This window comes from Eubalaena glacialis, chromosome 10 (genome assembly GCF_028564815.1).
Source record: "Eubalaena glacialis isolate mEubGla1 chromosome 10, mEubGla1.1.hap2.+ XY, whole genome shotgun sequence".
In the NCBI taxonomy this organism is placed as follows: Eukaryota; Metazoa; Chordata; class Mammalia; order Artiodactyla; family Balaenidae; genus Eubalaena; species Eubalaena glacialis.
The window spans coordinates 24,025,580-24,038,991 of NC_083725.1; the positions used below are offsets into that span (position 1 = coordinate 24,025,580).

At 33.8% G+C, this 13,412-nt stretch overlaps 1 protein-coding gene across 1 annotated transcript in view; it reads right to left on the reverse strand.

Moving 5' to 3' along the window:
- LOC133099108 (ankyrin repeat domain-containing protein 17-like) overlaps positions 1–13,412 on the reverse strand; it is a 75,303-nt gene that overhangs the window by 32,213 nt on the left and 29,678 nt on the right. Inside the window, 3 exon segments of the mRNA XM_061202572.1 lie at positions 2,008–2,153; positions 2,286–2,397; positions 10,549–10,697. Of these exon segments, the coding sequence (XP_061058555.1) occupies positions 2,008–2,153; positions 2,286–2,397; positions 10,549–10,697 (407 nt within the window).

Here is a 13,412-nt window from a genome sequence, read left to right on the forward strand (position 1 = left end):
GAAATAAATAAATGTTAATGAACAGTGCTTTGCCTTACTACCAGCTAAAACTTTACTCGTTTGAATAAAGCTATGACCAATTTTATTTTTTTGTTGTTTTTTGGGTTTTTTTAAGTTCACATTCATACGCATTTTCTTTTTTAAATTTCATTAAAACAAATTTTTTTGAAGTATAGTTGATTTACAAAGTTGTGTTAGTTTCAGGTGTACAGCAAAGTGATTCAATTATACATACATATACATACTTTTTTTTTTTCAGATTCTTTTTCCTTAGAGGTTACTATAAAATATTGAGTCTAGTTCCCTGTGCTGTTCCACACACAGCAGTGTGTATATGTTAATCCCAACCTCCTAATTTATCCCTCCCCCACTCCTTTCCCCTTTGGTAACCATAAGTTTGTTTTCTGTGTCTGTGGGTCTATTTCTGTTTTGTATATAAGTTCATTTGTATTTTTTTTTTTTAAGATTCCATGTATAAGCGATATGATTCTTATCTTTCTCTGAAGCTATGACTAATCTTAGATGACTTTCTAGCACATTTTTGCTTTTAGAGCAAGTAAGACTAACTGGCTTATGTAACAAGATCATAAAAACAAGCCCCCAAATTGGCATTAGGCTATTTTATTTTACAAACAGTCCCTTAAGCAATAAAGTAGAAAACCCTAATCACATTTCTAAAGTTTTCTTAATTCCTTTATGCAAAGATAACTGACCCTAGTTATCTCTCAGAGGGAATGGTCTATTCCCCAAAAGTAATAAACATTCAATATAAAAGAATTATTTTGTGATTTTATAGTAAAATGACTTTCTAATATTTTATTAATTACTTCAAAATACTTTACTGTTCTAATGACACCAAATAAAAGCAAGAGTGTTATAGGCAAAATTATTACCCTAAAAGACTTCTATAATTATTATAACCTCATCTGTTACATTTTAGTAAGAATACATAAAGATTACAGTAGGCTTTAACATTGCTTTGAAAGGAAGAAAATCAACTGATTTCTTTTTGATTCAATATTGAAAAATGCTATGAGACAAGTATTATTTCAAACCACACAGTGATTGAAAATTTCAGTTAAGTCAAAATTTTACTTTCATTATATACCAAAAACAGAACATTTACATTTCTGACTGATAGAATCACCTCCACTGTGGAATACAGAGAATAATTAGAATGGTGAAATAAAAAAGAAAAAGATTTTTAAGCTGAGAGTAGGAAACTCACCTGGAATGACCTAGAGTACTTCCTAAATATAAGATTCAACAACTCCCTAATTGAGAAGTTACCAATCCATAGAGACAGCACAACTGGTGAATAGAACTGGATTTAAAAAACTGATTTAAAATGAGGCTATCCAACAATTATTAAATGCCAGAAGAATGAGGTTATCCAACTGATTATTAAATGTCCGAAGAAGACACACAATGGAGCAAAGCTATGACCTCTTGGGCCTACACCTAAGCACACCAGCTGTTCTACCTAAAGAAACTAAAAGGTCATATAATATAACCAAGAACCTTTCCTCCAGAGTTGAGAAGGGATGGGGAACAATTAAAAGACAAAAGTACTCAGGACAACTAAAAATTGAACACTCTTAATTCCCTACTAATCTTATACATAGAGAGCAACAGAGGCTGAGCTTAAGTACCTTTCACACTAAGTACTCTGGGACAGGAAAAGATGAGTGAATATAGGCCCCACTTATCAGGAGCTTGCTGATTTGATCTGGGATGTCTTAATCATTCTCTTAGCCTGAATGCAATATAGAGGGATTCCTATGGCAGTTCGTACTTTTAGATGAGTAGGATAATAAACAATGTATGATTTTTCTGGCAAGACAGCTTATGCTAACACTAATTCTTATCCTTTTGCTAAAAGATTATAGTTTCAGTTACTGTGATAAATCTTAATGTCTGTCCACTGTTACCACAAAATCATATAAATTGAAGTGCACATCTGTTAAACAGAGAGAGAAAAAAAATTACACTTGGGGACAATAATACCTCCTGTCTTCCCTCAGAACAAGCCAAAGATAGTGGTGTGTCCTTGGTTCTTTCTGACTGGGCTTCAATGTCTGCACCATTGTCCAGCAATATTTCCACAACACCAACATGACCAGCTGTAGCAGCCAAGATGAGCAGAGTAAAACCTGGAGTAAAATAAAGATCTTCTTAGCTAAGCAAAGAAACAGTGCTGTTTTCCATCAAAATAGGGCTACAAGTAGTATTTTGTCACAGAACACAAATAATTCAGAAGAAAAGTTAACAAAAGTAGGCCTTACCTTTCTTGTCTCTGTGCTCAATACTAGCTCCTCTCTCTAGCAATGTCTGTACAAGTTCCTCATGACCACCAGCACAGGCAAGCGTTAGCGCCGTGTCATGATTACTCTCAGTCTGTAAAAAACTGTTGATTAGCTCATTAGACAATTAAAAATGTTAACATCAATTACATAATATGTACATATACCAAATACACACACACACACATATATACCATTCTACTATATCAAACATTTGGATAGTAAGTTTCTTTTTTTTTTTCCACTAATGGTCAACTTGTGATTTTTTTAAAGACTACAAATAATATTTGAACTTTACGGGCAATTCTTAAAGCAAGCAAGAAGAAAAAAAAGTATGATTTTCAACATATGCTATTTTCAACTACATGCTTTAAGAAATACTACTGTGGACTCACTTTCCCTTCTACCCATAAATGGAGTAGCATAGACAAGATTTATCTTCCTATCCCAAATGACAAAAAAAGACAAACTATTTAAAATGATGTTAGTTAGACAGGCAACACATGACAGTGATCACTGAGGACAGAAATGATTAACTTATTGTATTGCCTGGAGAGTTTCCAGGCTAAAGTGCAGGAAGAGGGTACCCAAACAGAGCCTGGCATTCTCTGAGTTGAAAAGAGAGTTTGGAGAAGTGAAGGTGGCTAGAATTCATGGGGTAGACTACTGGAGAGGAAGGCACTACATACAGGGAGTACTCCAGAGATCTGCAGAGGGCTCCCCTTGAGTCTTCAGCTGAGTTCTGATCAACACACGTGCATAAGAAAAATTACTGGAGGCCAGGGAAAGACTACCAGAAGGGACTGAACAACACCTAGAGCTTACACAGAACTGGGAATACTTTGGTTCCCACAGCCAGAGCAGAAAGACCCTCAAAACACACAGAATAGCAAGAAAAATCCTCAGCCATTAGGCCAAATTAGCTACTCTGGACCCATCTAACAAAGCTGAAAAACAAGTGTTGAAATGAAAAAATTATTTCCAAGTAACTTAACTGCATTCGAGGAACAAAGTCCCTAAAAATTTAAAGGAACAAAAAAATATAATATACAATGTATTTTGAAAGACAAACACAATTATAATTGAGACATGACACTGTTTATATACAGTTTACTTCTGACTTATGCCAGTGATAGCGACCAATAATAGATTTAACCAGTGGTCACACTCTATCATAGTTTAAATACTTATTTAGTGAATTAAATCCTCATGCTTTTAGTACTCTAAGCTAGTGCTATACAAAAAAGGTAACTACTAGCTACATGTGGCTATTAGTACTTGAAATATGGCTAGTGTGACTGAGGAACTAAATTTTAAATTTTATTTACTTTTAATTAATTTAAATTTAAAATGTGATACTCGATTTGGTTATTGGAAACCTTTCCTGTATGTCTGGAGCAAATTGAGTAATGAAATCTACTTTTTAGCCATACATTTAATCAAATCTAAATGCAAAACAAGTATTTCCAATGAAGTCCAAGTTGAGATATATTTTAAATAGGGTGGCAAACCATCTGGATTTGCCCAGGATGGAAGGGATTACTGGGATGAGAGACTTTTGGTGCTAGAGTCAGGAAAGTCCTGGGAAAACCAGGATGATCTGACCACTCTAACCTGTAAGTGTAACATACACACTGAATTTTGAAGACTTTTAGTATGAAATAAAAATGAAAACTACCTTAGTAACTTTTTAGTTTTGATTACATGTTTAAACAATATTATGGCTATATTAGGTTAAATAAAATATTCTTTAAATTAATTCCTATTTCTTTTTGCTTTTTATTAAAATAAATTTATTTATTTATTATGGCTGCGTTGGGTCTTCATCGCTGTGCGCGGGATTTCTCTACTTGCGGTGAGCAGGGGCTACTCTTCGTTGCTGTGCGCGGGCTTCTCATTGTGGTGGCTTCTCTTGTTGCAGAGCACGGGCTCTAGGCACGCGGGCTTCAGCAGTTGTGGTGCATCGGCTCAGTAGTTGTGACTCGCGGGCTCTAGAGCACAGGCTCAGTTGTTGTGGCACATGGGCTTCGATGCTCCGCGGCATGTGGGATCTTCCCGGACCAGGGGTCGAACCTGTGTCTCCTGCATTGGCAGGCGGATTCTTAACCACTGAGCCACCAGGGAGGTCCCTCTTTTTGCTTTTTTTAATGTGGCTACCAGAAAACATAAAATTATATGAGTCTTGTATTATTTTTTTATTGCATAGCTCTGTCTAAGCCATCCTCCCGCTTTTACATATTCACCTCTATTACAGCATTTATCACCAATCTTCCTTATGTTAATGTTACTTACGTGTCTATCACCCTCAGGGGACTATAAATTCCTGGAAGGTGATGAACATGTCTTATTTATGTTTGCATTCTCTACCTATTAGTGATGTCTTGCCTAGGAAACAATAAATGATAGTTAAATTGAATGAATGACAGTAGCTGTAAGGGTCATAGAATAAAAGACTATCACTAATAAAACAAAGGATTACATATATGAAATATATATTTACTGTGTTATATAATACTATATTTATTTCAGGTTTATAAGGAAGGAATTATTACATCTGATTTCAGAGAAAAGGAGACAAAGGTCAGAGAAATAACCTTCCGATGGTCACACGTGCTAACAACTGGTAAAGACTGGTGTAAAAAAAAACAAGAGGATCATGGATAACAAAATGCTGCTTACCCTCTTACATCACAGAGCAGCCCTAAGGCACAGCTGACTGAGGTGAACAGAATGCTAAGTCTATCTGTATTATGTGCTCTCTATGTTAGTGTATAGACTATCAGTAGAAGAGTAATCTTTATGATGAAGAGTCAACTTTATGATGAAGTTTATCAGGTTTCTAGAAGTCTTCTAGGGGTTAAAGAGTAATTTAGGAAACTGGTGCCAATCCTAATAGAGAATGAAGAGACAAACAAAACTTGGAAAAGGTAAGCATGGAAAATTTTAGAGGATCAGTAAAATCTGGGTTTTTTCCACATTATAAAACATCAATTCAATTGGCATTTATTAAGTACCTTTTATATTCAAAGTACTCTGCTAGATACTCTAGGGCTGACAAAGATAAGTAAATATAGCCTCTGCTCACTAGGAGTTTACAGGTTACTGTACAGGGCAAAATTAGGTTGAACCTAAGAGAGAAATACGAACAATGTGAGAGTTGAAGGAAAAGATATTTAAAGCTGAAGAAGAGGGGGAGGTTAGTCAAATTCCCTGGGCAACTTGAAAGTAGGTAACTTCACTATATTTCTGCATTAAGGTGAAATTAAAGCAACTAATATTTTACAACAATCTTTTTAAGACAATAATGAAAGAATTTAAAGATTCTGAAGTGAGACTTTCACCGCCCCCCCCCAAATACATACTACACATTCCCAAAATGGTAAGAAATATCCCGATTTGCAATATATCAAGAAACAATTTAACTGAAGTAGGAGTTTGGGTTAAAATTAACTACTGATAAGATACAGGTAGTTTTGAATTAAAGAAAACAGGTGTTTTGAATATTTCTAATCAAGGAAAGGAAATGTAGGTGATGACTTTCTAGAAGGCAAAGTAACACTAAAGTTATGTTATTATACTGGTTACCAAGTCACATTCTTGGTCATATATCTAAGAGAAACCTGGAAAGGAAAAAGATGCCCAGAGCTTTGTTAAGAGCTTTCCAGGTTTATATTCTAAAGAAAATTTCCATTTAGCTCACAATATCATAAAATATATCATTCTGTATCATAACATGTTATGATGATTCAGGCTTATAAAAAATGATAAAATTATATTCAATGTAAAAATATTCTGTAAATTACCAGTATGACTATTCAATTTTACAAGATAAAAAAACAAGCAAGAATCATAAGACAAATGCAATATTAAAGGAAAAGGCAACTTTTAATGAGCTAGAATATAAGTGAAAAAAACATATCTGAACTATAAAAAAGGAAGTATATCTATTAATTTCATTTAAAGTAATTAAATAAATTACTTTGAAAACTATTAGGATTTAAAGGGCTGAATATTTTTAGACCTCCATAGTCCCAAATATCTCATTCTCTAACCATGTTAGGGGTCATATATAACATTAAAAAGGATGGCACTTTAGGGCATTCAATAAATGAGAAAAATCAGTAAGATAGTAAATAACCTATTTAAAACACTTCATATAAACAAGTAGAATGCATGCATTTTAAAGTCGAATGCTTTAATGGCAGAGTATTTCATATTACTATTATGAGTTAAATGAGTTTTTTCCTGGTCTCCTTAATTTCTCATTAAATCGTGGTGAAACTGTTTTCCACGTTGCAAAATCAGAAGAAAAGAGAAATACCAATGATATTTATACCATTAAAGGTAAAACATAGTTTTACATACTCTACAATTTCAGTCTTGATACGTAGGTTAAATTTAACATCTACCTTCTTTAAAAGATAATGGAGGGCTTCCCTGGTGGTGCAGTGGTTGCGAATCTGCCTGCCAATGCAGGGGACACGGGTTCGAGCCCTGGTCTGGGAAGATCCCACATGCCGCGGAGCAACTGGGCCCGTGAGCCACAACTACTGAACCTGCGCGTCTGGAGCCTGTGCTCCGCAACAATAGAGGCCGCGACAGTGAGAGGCCCGCGCACCGCGATGAAGAGTGGCCCCCGCTTGCCGCAACTAGAGAAAGCCCTCGCACAAAAACGAAGACCCAACACAGCCAAAAATAAATAGATAAATAAATAAATTTAAAAAAGAAAAGATGACTACTATCTTTAAAAAAAAAAAAAAAAGATAATGGATACATGTTAATTATTAAAAACAGGAAAAAAGGGCAAAATTACATGAGGAGGTATTTATTTTTCTCATTTTTGAGATGTGCTAGAATAAGTTACTCCAAGTTCAAGGAAAGCCTTTAGAAATTTGAGAATAAAATGTCAAGCAGTTCAGAACTAGAACACAAGTTCAGTTCATGCCAGAACACAGGTTTTAGAACCTATGAACAGAACAACTAATTCTTTCTCACTTTTAGTGGCTAGTAGAGCTAATAAAAAGTTCACACTATAAAATACAGAAAATATTTAATTAATTCAGGGGATTCAACTCTAACCTTCAACCAGATTTATTGTTTCATATAAAACCACAGTTCTTAAAAATCTATATGTGATTCCTAATTTCCATATCTAGAGTACCCAGGTATAAGTTTTATTACACCACTCAAGCAAAATAAAAATAGAGATTAGAGCTATGTTATCAGAATGTATAGTAGAACAGTCCCAAATAATTACTTCAAACTATCATTTATTGATGTTTCCTAAAATAAATTTTGGTAACAGCACAGTGTGTAGTATTAATCTTAAAAGTTTTGATAGTATCCGGACAAACTTAATTCAATGAAACCATTACATGAGAGGTGGAGAGCCTGTGGCACACAAACCAAGGGTGATTTCTAGTTACAGAACATAAGATTTGAGGAATGTTATAAAGAACGCAAACTCTTATCGTCAGCATTCTTTAAGGGCCAGAAATTACACATATGATTCCAGCTAATCCTTGTTTAAAATATTAGTTCCCTACTATAATGATCAACTAAAGGACCATTTTTCAAGAATCATTAGCATTTTAAAAAAGAGACTTACACACTGAGGCATTAAAAAATCACACTTCTTTTGTTCTTCCTTAAGTTAAGATTTGCGGTAAATATGCCGTATGGCCAAGGAAATATGCTAAACAGATGTAAAGATTAAACACACATGACCCTTTGCTATCTAGGCAGACCCATTTTCTAGATTTTAGACCCAGAGTCTTTTTTTCGTTTGTTTAAAAGCTGGCTCCACTAAAAACTGGCTGTTAGGCAAGGCCTCTTTCCTTACCTGTAAAATGGTAATAGTAACAGTACCTACTTCATGGGATTGTTACAGAGATTAAGTTAAAGAAGTAAGTATCTGTAAAGAGTTAAGAATGTACATGTTAAGTTTTGTTAAATAAACAAATGAAAGGTCCAATTATTAGAGGATTTTTAATCTTTCAAAATAGAGGAAGAATCTTAGTATTAACTTTTTCATCATATCACCTGTCTGTAATGGCACAGTACTGTCACACATAAACCAAAATATCCATTGCGTAAAATCTCATGGAATTTGTATTGAGAATCTAGAAAAAACTTCAGGTGGATGAGGCATAAAAGAATCTTTGTATTTATCACTTTAAGTACCTTCTTGGTATCATAAAAACTAGTAAGTTAAAAAAACTAACACTGAAGGTTAAAGAAAATGGTGAACAATTATTTCCAAATAATTATTTTGTATTATGTGTTCCAAAACAGGAAATTTCTAATTTCTAATTTCTAACTATGCAATTATGGTAAACTCCATGAAAAGTATTGTAACTCATATTAGGCTAACCCAACTGAAAAGCCTCAATGTAAAGACTGGATAAAGAAGCAGATTTTTAAGGAGCCATAGTCAAATCTTTTTACATAAGTATGTCTACTACATTTAAAATGTAAGTCATTTTTTCAAATTAACTTTTTAAAAGTATTTATATGTAACTTCTCAGAAATTAATTTATGGTTGGTTGAGTGGTATAGTCAGGTAAAATTTCATTATCACTATTATGTCAAATTCAATAAAATCATGATCATACTTGATGGAACCTTTTCTGTAGCTGATTGATTGACTGATTTAATTTTGGCTGCACCGTGCAGCACGCGGGATCTTAGTTCCCCAACCAGGGATCGAACCTGCCCCACTGCAGTGAAAGTGCAGAGTCTTAACCACTGGACCACCAGGGAAGTCCCTGTGGCTGTTTTATTTTAAAGCAATAAAAAAAAAAAAAAGAAAGAAACCCTTTATATTTTGGTGAAGTTTTACTTTTGCTTATGGATCAATTCTTGATCCCACAAAATTAGAAAATATACTTCTGGTTAAAACATTAACAGACTCAGAGCAAAACAGATTAGAGGAAAATAATGCAAATTCAATAAAAAGTTCAATCCAATTCTATAATGCTATCAATATGAAATGTAAACCATTGTGGTTCACCAAATGAATGTCTAATTTTTTTTATGAGACTAAAAATGAAGCTCTATAGTATGGTATTTGGAAGGGTACCTTTGAAGTCAAACCAACCTAAGTTTGACTCCCAGCCCCACCATTTCTTAGTTAAATGAAGTGATTGTAAGCCAAATGCTTAATCTCTCTCTTAGCCTAGGTTTCTTCATCAGGAAAATGGGTGTTTAAGAGTAGCTACCTTATATGTGTACTCTGAAGATTGAATAAAGTTATTCCTTAAAAAAAGCCCCTAACTATTTTAGGTGCTCAAAGAAAAGTTAGCTCATATAAAATAAGGGAAGCAAGTAAGAACAGAAATGAAATTCCTTTTTCATAGTATAACCAAGAAACATCTTAATGAAAAGGAGGCTTTATTTCAATAGCTTAATAGTACAGGCGCTTAAGGATGCAATAATACAAACACAAACACACACACGCACACACACACACACACTCTCTCTCTCTCCCCATCCCCCCTCCCTAAAATTGATGCTTATAAAGAAGTGATCATTTATAAAACTGCAAGTTTTATAATGTACACCACCACCCTCACACTAGTCTCTCCATCAGGCATTAATCAAAACACAAAACTAAATAAACTGCAAACATTTCTCAGTCCTGAAGAAAGCCATATACCCTTACCTCATTCAGCAGTCTTCTAAGCTAGGCTGCTTGGCATTTCTTCAGGACAAAACACAAGCTACCTTCTCTTTTCCAACCTCACTTTGCTCGGACATTTCATGGTAATCTAATTCTTTTAAAAAACTTTTTTTTTAAACTTAACAGTGTTATAGAAACAGACATATAGACTTACTACATATTTCAGTCAGCAAGATCAGAATTTTCAAAGACAATATAAATGCAACTGAGAATATATGCTATATAAATGAAATCCAATATGAATTTTATAACACATCTTCTAATTTAAGTTTAGAAGAAAATACATAATCTTAAATAAGTTCTTTCTTTTTACATCCCTTTTGAAACTAAAGTTTAAGAAAACAAGATTACTTGATGACATCAGAAACCAGATCGTCACAATAATTATCAGTAATAATCTGTATTTGGCATTTTATTTCTTTAAATGTGGATTCTAATTTATAACTGTGGCTCAGGTCTTTGCCCAGAGACAAAGCAGTCTAAGATGATTTAAATAACTGATTGATGTTTCTAATGATGATATCATTCCAGTTAAAAACTATCACTCCTGAGTTTGGAGCTTACCTGTGCATCAGTATCAATGGCAGGGTAGATAGGAAGCATGGCTGCAGGAGAGATGAGAGGACTTGGAGTTGGAGTCTGAGGTTGGGAAATGGAAGCAGCGATACTGCGGGTAGGAGTGTTTGACATTGCAGATGCTCTTCCACTGACTGCTGTTGAACAAAATAAGCTGTACTTAATGAGGATGAAACATTGTTAGGTAACAGCAAGAAATAGTTGTCAGAAAATATTTAAATATCTTTAAAAACAAAATATCTACAGGTAGACTGCCATAGCACTAATAACTCATTTTCCTGGTTATTTCTGACACTGGACAACAGACCAAAATTTAAATATATATTGAGAGTAACCCATTTGCTAAACAATCAACCATATGAAAAACAAATTCCCCTCTTATGGTATGTAATCACAAAACCTTAATTCAAAATAACCCTGAAAACAAAAATAGTTTTATGAATTAAAATTAAATATATATGCAAATGGTTACCCATTATATCTTCTTAATCAGAAAAGGAATAAAAGTTAAGATAGTCAAGTTCAGAAGGAGAAAATGTGTCTTTTACCTACCAATTTCACACCTTATTTTCTAGAACTAATGAAAGTAATATCACTGTTTGGGGACATTCGCTATTGAATATTTAAAATACTTCCTATTCTTTTATTAACTGCAGACAGGGGGTGGCCCTCAGTATGACAGCATACATATATAAATATTTGATCCTCACACAGAAACAGTTTCTCACATACAGAATTATTCTGAAGGGCATAAAATGCTCACCAATCAATCTAGCAATCACACTGACTTAGGAGGACAAAATTAAAACATAAGGGTAGAAATAAATGTATGCATGCAATCAGCCTTCAAATATAGATTACTGTTAGTTCCTCTAAGTATAATTTTGCCATGATATTATTTTCACCAAAATAAGCAAATTAAGAAGGGGCTAATTAGGTCAGTACCTGAGATGGGAGAATTCCAAAGGTGGTAGCAGTTGAGGGTACTTTATTCCCTCATCAACTCACTTCTGGAGTTGACATGTGAACATCAATCCTTTTTCCCCCTTATTAAAAATGCTATAGCACTAGAGTCTGGGCATTAATCTTTGAATGATCAACAGTAGTGTGGATGTATGTTACCAACGTAGTTATCAACTACATCAGACAGAAAACAATCATGATTCACAACTGGATCTGAAACCAGGCAAAAGAGGTTTTTCTCCTACCAAGAACAAAACTGAAATAGACCTTATCATAACAATTATAAACACAATTGTCAATTAAGAAATCTATTTTACATGAAATCCTTAGTTCAGGCACAAACATACACTATACATTATAGCAACACACATTCTATAATTATACATTTTTAAGTCCACTTAAAAGCCAAAGGAGGAACAAAGGAGGAAACAAAACAAAACAAAACACACTATTTGAATCCTTAGGGATCCAGATCAATAGAAAAGGGCATGTATTCAACCCTAGTATGTTAATCATCTAATGATCTTGATATTGTTACTCCACGTTGATAGTTTTGTATGTTAAGAAAAAGATCAAGACAATTCAAATGTACACATTCTAGATATAAATTTCAAAACCATATAAAATCTATGGCTCTTAAAATGGGTTCCATATTCTCCTCTGATTAGACTGATTTTCACAAATGAAAATGCTGAACACAAAATTAGCTTAAACAGAATGAACACCAATCTGTCCGAAAAACTGAATTTTATTTCATGATACTGAACAAAGAAATCTAAGCTTTATTGTTAAATGACTAAATTATAATTTACATTTCAATTTGAATAAGTTCTTTTAAAGAACATTATTAGTTTTCTTATTTTTGGTCAAACTGGTTGTTCTTATCACCTCTTCTAGAAGGAGATAGGAAAAATCAATTCCCTCATTTAATTCCCTTGGGGTACCTATGAAATTGGTTTACTAAAACTAAATAGCTGCCTGTCACTCATCCATTCTCTACAATTAAAAGTAGCAATTGTAAATATGGAGGTACCTGAAGGAACCATGGTACAGACCAGCTCTTTACATGTGGAACTTCATTTCAGGGTTAGATTTCAGAGAGGGAAAACCAGATGCTCAAAGAAATTTTAACATCAGGTAAGGAAAGAGGGAACTTGACAGCACAGCAAAGGCAAGTTGTTAAGACTGGTTAAATAGGGAACTGATTTTGCTTTGGCTAGTACAGAAAACAAGGAAGATAGAAGATTCTGACCAGCCAAGTACTAGAGAAAAAGAGACTGAATCTTATAAAAGCAGTCTAATAAATGGGGACTAAGGAATAAAGAACAGAGATTATGCTGAAGGAGAGAAGGAAGACTGAGCCTAATGAAGTTGTAAGACATTAAAAAACCCAAAGAAAGAAATGGAAATGGTCATTAGTCAACTGAAATAACAAGTACTACCATAGCAGAAGTTTAAAGGCTGTGGAAGTGAGTGTATATGTGTATGTTTGTGCACGTACACATGCATGATGCAGGAATGGGTTGCAGGGAGGTAGTTGGATGTTTTTAATCCTGTTCTTTCTTCTGGCCATCTCTCCTCTCCCCATATAAATGAGAATAAACAGGTAAAGTATTTTTATAATATGACAAGTATCTGTCATATTTCCTAAACAGTTATAAGCTTTAAAAAATAATTTTATATGAAAACACCTGGAACACATAGGGAGAATTTAATTGTTTTTGTTTGGTAAACAAATCAACAGAAAAACTACTTTACAAACCTCCGATAATTCTGATCAGCATAAAAATTATACAACTGGCAAATCATTATTGATAACTATGCCCAAGAACATCAGGTAAATTCTGATAGCATATCAAAATTTTTTAAATATTCATTGGTATGGAATG